Raw genomic sequence first — 12,106 nt, forward strand, 5'->3', positions numbered from 1 at the left:
TAATACTGTAACAGCTAACTTAAAAAAGGGGGTTTTCCTTGACTGCTTTAGTTACTGGCACAAATGTCTAAATGTTTAACTGAACAAACATGTTGACACTATATTTCTACTGTTTGATAAGAACATAAGTAATCATCTACAAAATATCATCACATTAATACAGTATCTTGTAAAACAGATCTTTCCCATTTTTAGTTCTCGTTTGGCTTGAAGCATTTGTTCAAAACTGTTGTGATATTATCTTTCCTCGACACCGCCAAGCCCTCACACAGGCGCAGTAAAACAAAACCAGCTGTCCTGTGACTTTGAAGTGAAAAGTCAAAATGCAAGGCAAATCAATTAGTCTGAAGGCATGAGCACAATTGGCATCTTGTGTTTGGCATCCCATTACACACAGCAGCCTTTTGCCAAAAGCACAGACAGCTTTCCCCACGTGTGGAGAGGGAGCAGACTTGGGCCGGGCAGCAGTAATGACCTGAGATGGTGATGAGCAGGTTGAGGCCCTCCAGGACGTCCATCTGTTGGAACCTGCGCGAGTTGATGAGGGGGTAAACCTTGCCTTGACCACTACGGTCCAGCAGCTTCAAACCATTCTCGGTGCCCACCAACAGGTTCACACCTGGGGACACGCACAGAGACACAAAAAGCTTTTGAATTTGGAAATAGGTTATTGAAATGATTGCATTTTCCAAATATTTTAACTCTTATTTTAAATGTTGTATGCTTTAAATTTCAACACCTTCATGATACACTTTCAGGAAGGATGTTTTTTTTTTTTTTTTTTTAAAGATAGCTTTAGTGATGCAACTGCGACAATGTCACCCTTTGACAACTAGACCTACAAGGCTATCAGAGGATGCACAAACTGTAAATATTGTTGACACATTATAAAAACATTTTAAGATTACTTTGGTTCTTGGTTCTCAGCTTGTGAAAAAAGGCTTCAAGAGCAGGAATTGATTTGATAAATTTGCTCCGATAATGAAAGCACATACATATTTTCAACCTGAGCCCCGCTGGAGAAAACATATTAGTTCTTTGTCAAGACGTTGAGCATGAGATAAGAATGGTTACAATAACTTCAGCAGATAAATGTACTCATTACTCAAAACATGTTTAAGAGATATAATCTTTCTTGATTATTGAATCTGTTCTCACCCCAGAGGGCAGCACACAGGATCTCAGCGTTGAACCTCTTCTTGTACTTGCGGATCTCAGGTGTGTCATTGGGGGGGCGTGTGTTGGTGGGGTTGACGTTCACCATGGATCCTTTCCTCACCTCCATCTTCAGCTGCTCAAACCTGGAGCCTAAGGAACCTGGGCCCGGAAGGAAATGGCTTAATTGACGACGGAAAACACAACCAAGGGCACAATGGTACAAAGCTTCGGAACTAGACACAAATCTCCAACTCGTCCTTTTAAAAAGGGACATTTTCGGATTAACAAGTTACCTTTTCAAAGAGTTATTATGTAATAATATCAAATATTCTCTCAATCTTAAAAAAATAAAATAAAAATGTCCTACAGTATTTCATTGCACAATACATAATGTTGAATAAATATTTTTGCAATCAATCTGCTGTCGCTTTCTTGCATAATGTTCAACAAATTCCAAGCAGATGAAAAACTCCAGACTCACCAGTGACGGACATGTTATCCCCTGTACCTTCTGGGGACTGGTACATGCCCAGATCCACAAAGGTGGTGAAGGAGGACTTGCCAGATGCTTTAACCAAACCTCTGGAATGATACTGGTGGAGCAGAAAGGTGATTAAGTGAGCATCATGTCTGTGGAGATGTTGGCGAGTCATTCAAAATGATAAAAACGTTTGTGTGCCTACTGTATGTGACATTTAAACATCCCTTTAAGTTATATTTTTTATGACCAACAAGCCGAACAGATTGCCATGACATGTATTGTGTTACGAGGGGACTCCATGGCGGGAATGAGGGGAGATAGGGACCACGTACAAAAATAAACCAAGAATTTAGGACTGATATATTTAGCATCAATTGAACTTACATCATAAACAGATTCCTTCCCAGGGGAGGAGTGGGTGGCTGAATCTGTGGGGGAGTGGGAGGGCTGCACCACATCTGGCAAGTTAGTGTATCCATTATGGCTCCGCTTCTCTGGGGTCTTTCAGGTAAAAGAGAACACAGGTGCGCACAACTCCATGTATTACTTATTGTAAATGGCAGACTGATCTAAACTAATCGGCTACACCAATAATCGGGATTTTACTCGTCTGGTTAGCAGAACACAGTAACAGCAAGAAGCAAAGTAAGTCGTGAACAGACTCACTTTAAAAAGATGTTAAATATGAGTTTGGGACAATATTTATTGCCTCGACCTGGGACAGCTAGGTCAACGCCTCACAGCCATAGATGCCCACAGCAAAAACAACGCTAACCACAGCAAACATGTTGCAAGAGCTAACAGGGTTCACCTGAGAGGATGAACAGCAGTGTTATGAGAGCAGTGGCCATGAGCCAGCCAGTAAGACACGCCCACGTGCAAGAGCATAGCCAGAGGGAGAGCGACTTCCTTCTTTGAAAAAATATAATTAATGGCTACCTGAGCAGAGCAAATGGTTGTCTGCTGCTATATTAATGCTCCTGTGAAGTTTATTTTCACAGAGTAATGATATGTGAAAAAAAAGACAAATGTACAGTATATGGCAACTGAACTGTAAATTAAAGATTATATCAATTGTGCATTTACTGTCTGAAAGTAAGCAGAATAACAATGTTTTGTCTTTTTCTTTAAATTGACAGGCAAAATATAAACTCCCCATCATTTCCTGACATTCTGTTTGGTCACTGTGGCTTGGCTCAAGTATTTGGCGCTCATTTCATATTCAAATGCTTCAACACAAAAAACTCCCACATTCAAGTCATCGCTAGCCACCTGCAAGATGTATGCCGTCTGTCACTGAGTCATATTGCTGTCTCTCCAAAGAAGATTAATGCCAGATTATTCACACGGGGAGTTTTTTGGCACGAACAAAATAAGTCAGAGTGCTTTTTCAATATTAAATCTACAAAAGGTGTTTCCTAGTGAAACCTAAAAAGGTAATTGTTGATGTTTTGGGAATCTTAATTATTTCTGATATCAAACTTCATCAGGGTGCATGGAATATGGCTCCACATAATGTATTCACTTGTTCAGTTAGGTGATGTTTTATTTCCACACCTAACAACTGTTGTAAAATCCTTTGACATGTATTGCGTTGATGTCCCCTCAAGTCACGTTGCATTGTAAGCATCACTACGTGCACAGATGACTCACCCTCTGCACCAGCATGGTCTGATCCCCGTAGCCTCCAGCTTGCTCTCCCTCGCCCCCCTCGCCTTCGTCTTCGTGAACCACCATGGTGTTGATGGAATCAGTGTCTGCATCCCTGTGACTGAAATCAATAGAAGTCATGGATGCATAAGACCCCAAGCTTGATCATGTAAAACAGAATGAAAAAGTATTGATTACTGTATTTTAAAGTACACATTACAAATAAAAACAATGATTTGCTTCTTGAATTGTTATCATTTGTAGGCGTTTGTGTTACCGATCTGTGGGGCTTTCTTCCTCCTCTGCTCCCTCGCCACTCTCACTCTCCTCACTACTCTCGCTGCTCTCCGAAGAGGAGGAGTAATCATTGGCCTTGACTGGGGGCCTTGGCTGCTCCTCAGCGCGCTCCTTGGCAAACAGGCCATGGTCCTGCACACACACACACACACACACAAACATTTACTTTAAGAATGCATACCCCCAAAAAAAGAAACATAATCTCAGCTAACACAGACAGTAGCAAATAATAATAATAAAAACAATCAAAAACACAACTGAAGGTGAGGGCTCATCAGGAGGATTGACTCAAAAACCATCCCAATCCTCCCAGTACTTCAGAGCCTGCGGTGACATGTTGGGATGGTTTTGAGAGATGGCTTCAAGGCTTGTGTCGAGTGTAAGATGTCCACATAGTTACAGAAAAATGCCAACACATTAGAAAGGCCTTTATCTAAAGATAAGATCTTTATTCAAAGACAAAACATGATTAACAAAATAATATATATTTTTAAATAGTGGAGAGCATGCAATTCATTCAACATGTACAACAGCCAATGAATGCCGATACAAACTCATGCACGGACACTGAGGACTGCATAACGCACAAAGACAGTGATACTAACCTCCCCTATAGCCCTCTTGTAACTCTGCGCAATTGAGGTAAAGTCAACAAACAGGAATTTGAGAAGAGCAGAAAGGAATGAAGGGAAACAGCAACAATGTGAAGCATATAGAACAGAAAGGTAGTCAAAGTCGAAAATGTCCTCGAGTTAGAAAACAACATCAAACGATATGTCTTACGAGCACTGATGGTAAACTTGGTTTTATAAGTTGGGGAAACTGAAGAGTTTACAGCCAGTACATCGTCTGTTAGAAACAACCACTTACTGCAGGGCGCCCAGGGCGGGAGGAGGTGCGAGACTCCCCTGGCTTATGACGGCTGTCATGGGAGAGCATGGGCGAATCCATTTTGGAGGAACCTGCAAATAACACGTTTGCAGATTGGCGTTATAATTCTGAATTCAGACCTACTGTATAGATTGACGGTGCAGAGAAATAGCATTTGGGAGGCAGGGACTCACTGTGAATGCGATGCCTCTCTAGAGAGCCAGTCTGGGGAAGATTGCCTATAATGCTCATACTGTCTCCTCTCTCCCAGCGATCATTGCGGCTGAGATCTGGATTGCTGCCGTGAGGATATAAAATCAGTAATCTGATGTCCATCTATCATTTAGCACGCATTGAGGTAAATATCTGATCAATCCATTGGCTGTCTTTAGTACCTGGCTCGCACTGGGTGCCTTATGCCAGAGTTCAGGTTGGTGTTGAGAGCTGTGGCAATAGACGCCGTCCTTTGTGGAATCTGTGGACAAAAAACAATAGATAGTCTTACATTTAACAGTGTTCCGAGAAAAATCTAGTTTTCTGAGATGGTGGATTGGGTGGAATTTTAACCACTTCTGCATCTCAAAGCAGTGAATGGAAAACCTGTTGGATTCACCAGTTACTAAAGAGGAGAATTGAGATTTGTTTTTCTTAAACTGAGAACATTCATGTCACTAAATGTCGTCCAGCTAACATAATACATGTGTGTCAATGTGGGAGTCTTTTGCAAACTGGGCCTATGTTTGGCTTCAGTGCACTTGGTGCAGTCCACACCAGCCACAGGATCTCACCTTGGGTGGGAGTTCCACATCTGGCAGGCGGATCCAGGGGCCCCGGTCCTCTCCCATCTGGTGTGCCTGTGGTGCCGGGGTTTCAGAAGTCGGGTCTGAGTTTTGACGCATCAGCTCTCTAGAATGGATGGGACGGGGTGATGGGGTAAGGGAGGGATCCTGGGTGGGGAATGCGGACATGGTCTTAGTGGGCTGGTCGCAGAGGGACTGGGAACGAGGGACAGGGGCAGCATACGGCTTCAGCGGAACCAAGTGAGCCATTTGGAACTGCAGAGGCCAGGAGCAGCAGCAGCACAGCAAAGTGGAAGGAAGAGAGCACAGGACAGTCGGAGATGCAGGCAGAGGTGGAGAATAATTCAGCGTTGTGTTTGTGTTCCAAGGAGTTTTTAACATGTAGGGACAAAGTGATCACAGATGTGTGGAGAAGGAAAGGAGGGGTAAAGAAGAAGAAGAAAAAAAGGCATAAATAAGGTAGCAGAGACAATGAAGGATAAAGTAGCTGAAATCATTTAGGGCACAAAGGCACAAGCAGTTGTATCTTGGATTGTTTAAAATCAACAGCATTGTACACCCACCTTTCCCTGCCCCCCTTGGGGTTCAACAGGCCTCTGCATCGGGGGGGTCTGATCAGACTGGTTCGCTCCGGGCTGGCTGATTGAGTCAGAGCGCGACTGGAGGGCATTGTCAGAGACAGTGGTGCAGATTTTAGGTGAGCCCTGTCTGTTGAGCTTACTTCGCTCCTCCACCTGAGACACAATGAAAGCAAGATGTGCAATGCAGGCCAGTGTACAGCAGTCTGACTGTGGAGTTTAATGCTTATATGACGGTAACACTGCTACCTCACGGGCCCAAGAAGGCTTGTTGTTGGGCTCCAGGTTTTTGTTATAGTGGTAGAGCTGGGGCTTCTTTTCTTGCTGCTGTTGTTGCAGAGACACCAGGTAGGCATGCTCCTGCTGCAGCTGCCTCTGCAGTCGCTCTGACTGACGCTGTTCCTCCAGCTGCTTGCGCTTATAATCCTGGGCAAAAAAAACAAAAACACACTGCAGTCACGCCATTGCTTGCCTCAGACTGGACACAACAGACCGGCCAGGCAAGTCGTAACAAAACGAACGCATCCGCAAACAGGAGATGAAATCAGAGGTGATCATTTAAAACTGAGCCGAAACATAATATGGGCAGATTATCATCTCAACATGCATACTTCTATTTTTAGTTCATCCTGTCAGTTGACGTTTTGGTTGTAGGCACAGGTCTCCTCGTCTTTTGATCACCACCGCATTCCAGCACAAAATGTACTTTCTAATAAAGCTAAAATCTCAAATTGTTCTGCTTTGGTGCCGTTCCTAACAACTTTTAAATATTGCAACTCACCGTAGACCACAAAGCAAAGTACTAGATGTACTAGCCAGTCTACATCATGATGCACATACAGGTTCTGGGCACTGAGTGAAAGTTCCTGCACACGAGAATACATACACATAGAAATATTCATATTTTTTTTTTTTAAAGGGGAATCCTCCACACCTCATAAACAGTTATGATTCAGTTTAGAGGCCAGGCCAGTAATTATATGCATTTATATAATAGATCATAGAGTGTAATGTTCCTTTCTAAAGGAAATATGGAGGACAGCAAAACAAAGCAAAAGAGAATACATAATGTTTCATTGTGTACATTTAATGTGAATGTCTTGAAATGTAGTTGCATGTATTCTTAAAAACACCAGGAAAAAAAGCACCAGAAAGGTATGAATATAGATTTGGAGCACCTTTATCAAGCAGTTGCCCATCAAAGCCATCCAGCAGTCCCTCTCCTTTTGAGTCTTGTTTGATTTCATTACATATTAGAGGTGATTTAGTCCCATTTGATTCACATTTTGCCCGCTACTATCTTAACTTCATCTAATGAAAGGCACTATGAAAAGTCCGTTACTGTAAATCAGCAGCAGGAAAAGTTAATTCTACAATATCACAGTTTATCAAGAAAACAAGAGTAATTTGTTTGTAATTTATTACAGGTGCTTTTGTAATATCAGTGTATGGGAAAATGTTTTTTTGTGTTGGCCAGTGTATGTCATGAAATCCAAAAATGCTGACTAATTGACAAAAATCTTTTTTCCAGTGTAAGCAGTATCTTTCTTCCACTGAAATCTGCCCAAAACGACCCTCACAATCTAAATCAGTACATGCCTCTTCAAGATGTGCAGTATCATCTGCCTTTAACTCTACCCAAGAGCATCTCCTCAAACACATGTAACACTGCAGTGTTTGTTTTGCCAAAACACAGCAACACTGTTTTTCCCTCATCAGAATCGGGGTCTACGGAAGAGAGGGCAGCATATGCTCTACAAACTATAAAGCCCCTTGAGGCAGTTTTATGATTTGATTAATTTAAAAAAACAGAAACAAGCCATATTATTGTGGAGGACACATCATGGTTTTCTGTGCCGATCAGTACATCTCCTTCACTAATGATCTATTGTAACCAAGAGGACATGGAAACCCTCTGCAGTCAAAACAAGACATGATAAAGGAGGAGTGAGGACTAGTTACCATAAGCAGTGCTTGCTCCTGAAGCAGCTGCTGCTGAAGGATTTCTAACTGCCGCTGCTCTTCTTCTAATTTATGCCTGATAAACTCCTGAGGAAAGGAGGCAGGATTGACAGGCATTAAAAGGGTGGGAAAAGAGAAATGACAGGGTATCGAAGATAGAGGCACAGAACAGTTATGTACTATCATTCCAGTAAACAGACACCGCGTGTTGTACCGAAAACATTTCTGACAAAACATGCACTGTCCCCATTTAGAAGTTATAAAGAGACAAATACAAGTTACCATTGAAACATGACATCACTGTTTAGCACTACGTAGAGATCGTCTTATATCACTACATAAAGAATATTTAGCATGGCATTGTTGTTGTTTGTGACATAGAATTAGTATTAGGGAGCACAGGCGATGATGCCGTGTTGCCAGACTCTTGTGTTACTGAGGGTAGACTGGAAACGGAGCACAAGAGACGCAGAGAGCTCACCCACACAAAACTCATCTCTGAATAAATACACTAATTTAGACCCTTGCTGCTATGGCAACCTGCTCGTGGAATTTCACCACCAGAGCGACTTGCACTGTGCTGCAGGTGGACACGCCCACACTTGACACCGATTGGCTGATGCAGCCCCACATCTCCTGCGGTTGGTTACCTGCTCCCTCTCAGCCAACCTTCTATCTTCCTCCCGTCTCATGTCGTCGAGTCTCCGATGGGGACCTTTTTCTTGCTGCCTCACCATCTCTCGCTCCTTTCTCTGTTGCTGGGAGAGACGGTTGACGGGGAATAGAGAAATGAGCATACAGGCTGTGTTTGCACAGGGGGCCATATATAATGGATAGCTTGCTTATAAGCAAACCCTCTAAAAAAGCAAATAGCTGTAAAACAGATATAAAATGGAATGGGGATGCAGGGCAGGAAACGGAGGCTGTGAGTCATTCTCACACACACACACCTATTGTATCATAAGCATCAGCGTTTGCTGCCTTGATTCAAACTGACCAGTTATTTCCTTTTGGCAGGGCGCAGTCTATCTTTATTTTTAAAAAGGGACAACAAGGCTTGTTCTTTGTGTTAAAATGACACGCTGCACACGAAGCTCTTGTCCACTCAATTGTTGTTGTCACTTTATAGTCGACTACAGGAGCCAAAGAAGAGATGAGGAGGTGGTGGTATATTAGGAGAGTTCATTTATACTGGAGTAAAATACTTACCCATACGGCACAACTGTTTCAATAACTATAACTATTAACATCCCCAATTACTCACGGCTACTTGCACTTTGTCAGCCCAACTAAGAGTTGAGTTAGTCATTAAAAAGCAAAATCTCTGCATAAAGTGATCAACCATGACAATTAAATCATAGCATAAACACAAAATCTTTACTTCATTCTGTGTGCTTCATGTTGATCAATAGCTAATTATAATCAAACACAGACGTCACAACAAAGAATGACATGTTTCTAAAATGTTGTATATTGGCTAAATGCAATGTGGAAACACGATGTATAACATGACCATGTTGCTCTAGCATTCATTGCTGGTGAGGGCGAATGGTTGAAGACGGTCCAGCAGAGCTATCCTCGGGGATTTTTTTCACTACAACACTTTGTTCGTCAACTCCATAATCAGATTAACAAATTCAAAGCTCCGCTGCCTTCTGGACAGTGAAGATAACACAATGACACATTCAGGGGATGTTAAATATTACAAGTGGAAATCAAAACTGTCAACGGCTACAACATCCAAATAATCATTCTACTGTGTAAAGTCAGGAGGAATTGGGATCGTTCCTTTCAGTAGAGTGTAAACACTTCACAGCATTTACAAACCAACATCTCCAGTAACTTCTTGGGTGACCAAAACAGCCAATAGCATACCAAACACATAATAACAAAAGGTCAAACGAAAGGGCAACAGCAAGTAGTTAAGTGGATGGAGGACACGGATAAGAGCAGACAGACAAGGAACTTAATATTCTTGTTGCTTGATACAGTTTTGCTTTGAATTAAAAAAGTTCTGCATGTTGCATAATGTATTAGTATCATGAGCCTCTGGTAAAACGTGCAGAATTACATTTAATTATAGAAAACAAGGTTGACAGTGGAAATAAGGTCAAAGATCCCATATGGTTGTTGTACTTATAAATGTTTTAGAATGAATTAAAACCAGCAGCAGACGAGAACAATAAAGTGTGCATTTAAACTATTAGACACCCAATGAATGTGTTTTTATTCCTTGAAGTAGTGAAATGATTTATGCACAGGAGGTACATTTAATGCAAAGATAAATCGCTGATACTCAACCTACATAGCAGCAAGGTCCCGAAGACACTCACCTACTTTTTGTAAATTGCGCATCATGTTGCCTGGTGTACGGTTGGGGGTCATAATAATACTCCGCTACAAAAGGTAGAAGTTGCTGAGTTGATTATTACCTCTTCAAGTCGTCGACGCTGCTCCTTCTGCTCCTCAATGCGTTTCTGACGGTCGTGCAACAGTTGCCTCTTGTGTTCCTCCGGGTCCCGACGCTGAGCAGCCAGCTGGGCCTGCTGCCTCTTGTGAGCCTCCGAGCGCTCCTTGTTCTCCTGCTGCAGGCGCTGGAAGTCCCGCCGCAGGGTGGACTCACCGGGCACGTTGAGGATGGAACTGATGACCAAGATGAAACAAGAAATGAGGGCGAGGACAGAGAATATATGGTTCAATGCAATTAATTAATTGAAAATACCTCGACTCTCGGTCGTCTCCACGATTTTCATCCTCTTCATCACTGCCACTGTACTCGTACTCGGTTTCTTCTACAATAAAAAATAAAATTAGCATTAAAAGAAGTTACAAATTACATGAAATGAAAAAAAAAAGATTGTGGCATAGTAATGTACAGTATACTGTAAAGTATAGTAGATCAATCTACATGAAGAGAGAGGGCACCCCGAGTTACACCCTTTCATGCTCCTTCTTTCCCATTTACTCACCTTTTTCTCCCCTCTTCTTCCGCGTACGGTCAATGTGGTCTTTGAGCTGAATTCGGACCTGGCGCTCAGTGGGCTGGTCCCTGATGAAAGAGTGCTTGAGAAGCTGCTCTGTGGATGGTCGGCTCGTGTAGGTCTTCACCAGACAGGCCTCGATAAAGTCACTGAATTTCTTGGACCTGGGAGAAATGGGGAGGAAGGAAGAGGATAAACTAGTGAGGGAGAGTGGGAGGCCGGGGAGGCATGGAACAGTTGGCAGCTGGGCAGAAGAGAAATTTAAGTGGGACATGGTCCATCTTTAGCTCCTTTAACATGCCGAGCATTTTCAATGGAGGAGTCATGTGTGTGACATTTCAAGGATTTTTCCCTTTCCATACACCAGTTTGAACTAAAGCCAAAATTCTCACTCAAGTTCATCTCAATTTCTCTGAAGCTGAAACTAATTCGAGCACAACATGATCAATTCAATACAATTCAACTCCATGCAACACACTACTACCTGTATGGGGTTAATCATGTTCACATTTGGATGGATAATTGTCCATCTGGGTCACACAATATTGACTGGCGGCTTCTTTATGATTGGAATTTAAAAACATGTGCTGAACGAAGCATTTCATTCTGAATGCAATTGGGACCATAAACTCGACTAAGTGGGTCCATTAACGAGCGGAAGAAAGATTAATAGGAGCAAAAAAAACAGTAGGAGAAAGAACATGAGTTAAATGAGAACAAATGATTCAGCACTTTGAAATCTGAGCGGCGGACAGCGATCCTACATTTCTTTCCCGATAGAGGGACAAATTCACCCAAAGTAGCACAACACCTGCTTTGAGAAGTCAGAGCTGGCTGTTCTTGTTAAGTGTTTATATGCACTAAAAAGGGATAGTTTGGCTTTACCTAGTCAGACGGCCCACTGAAGCCGTTATCTTTGCTCCATTCAAAGCCACAAGACCCCTTTAGACAGTCATTTTATCTTGAAGACCACGGGAGTTGCTGGTCCTCCGCTGCCTACATCAGTTAGTTTGTTTGTGTTATTGTGTGAATCCGAATTAACCCTTTAAAAATCTTAATTCACACAAGCAAACAAACGGTAGACCAACTAACGTGTTGTGCAGGTAAAACGACGTTGGCTTTGAAGAGAGCATAGATGGATATAACTTGTTCAGTTCCCAGTTGGACAGGGCTGGCAGGGCAAAACTGAAAATATTATATATAATAGCGTACATTGAAACTGGTATTGATTTCTTTAGGTGTGGCTAAAATAAGTTTTGCTGCAGCCCCGACCACAGCAGAACATTGCTTTGCTACTGCGCTGGTACTCCTGTCTGATTCTACAAACTA

At 42.4% G+C, this 12,106-nt stretch overlaps 1 protein-coding gene across 3 annotated transcripts in view; it reads right to left on the bottom strand.

Annotated features, from left to right (window-relative positions):
- mink1 (misshapen-like kinase 1) overlaps positions 1 to 12,106 on the bottom strand; it is a 28,228-nt gene that overhangs the window by 6,779 nt on the left and 9,343 nt on the right. Inside the window, exons 9-25 of one of the 3 annotated variants that reach the window (XM_056411744.1) lie at positions 10,766 to 10,941; positions 10,519 to 10,588; positions 10,229 to 10,439; positions 8,447 to 8,554; positions 7,797 to 7,883; positions 6,084 to 6,260; positions 5,820 to 5,990; positions 5,245 to 5,511; positions 4,852 to 4,931; positions 4,651 to 4,754; positions 4,457 to 4,548; positions 3,567 to 3,718; positions 3,293 to 3,410; positions 2,024 to 2,140; positions 1,640 to 1,751; positions 1,159 to 1,317; positions 476 to 619 (exon numbers count right to left, since the gene is read on the bottom strand). In XM_056411744.1, coding sequence (XP_056267719.1) covers positions 476 to 619; positions 1,159 to 1,317; positions 1,640 to 1,751; positions 2,024 to 2,140; positions 3,293 to 3,410; positions 3,567 to 3,718; positions 4,457 to 4,548; positions 4,651 to 4,754; positions 4,852 to 4,931; positions 5,245 to 5,511; positions 5,820 to 5,990; positions 6,084 to 6,260; positions 7,797 to 7,883; positions 8,447 to 8,554; positions 10,229 to 10,439; positions 10,519 to 10,588; positions 10,766 to 10,941 — 2,345 coding nt within the window. The remainder of the gene's footprint in view (positions 1 to 475; positions 620 to 1,158; positions 1,318 to 1,639; positions 1,752 to 2,023; positions 2,141 to 3,292; positions 3,411 to 3,566; positions 3,719 to 4,456; positions 4,549 to 4,650; positions 4,755 to 4,851; positions 4,932 to 5,244; positions 5,512 to 5,819; positions 5,991 to 6,083; positions 6,261 to 7,796; positions 7,884 to 8,446; positions 8,555 to 10,228; positions 10,440 to 10,518; positions 10,589 to 10,765; positions 10,942 to 12,106) is intronic. The other 2 variants (XM_056411746.1, XM_056411745.1) reach the window with 2 other exon arrangements.

The sequence above is a fragment of the Pseudoliparis swirei genome, chromosome 3, assembly GCF_029220125.1.
Source record: "Pseudoliparis swirei isolate HS2019 ecotype Mariana Trench chromosome 3, NWPU_hadal_v1, whole genome shotgun sequence".
Lineage (NCBI taxonomy): Eukaryota > Metazoa > Chordata > Actinopteri > Perciformes > Liparidae > Pseudoliparis > Pseudoliparis swirei.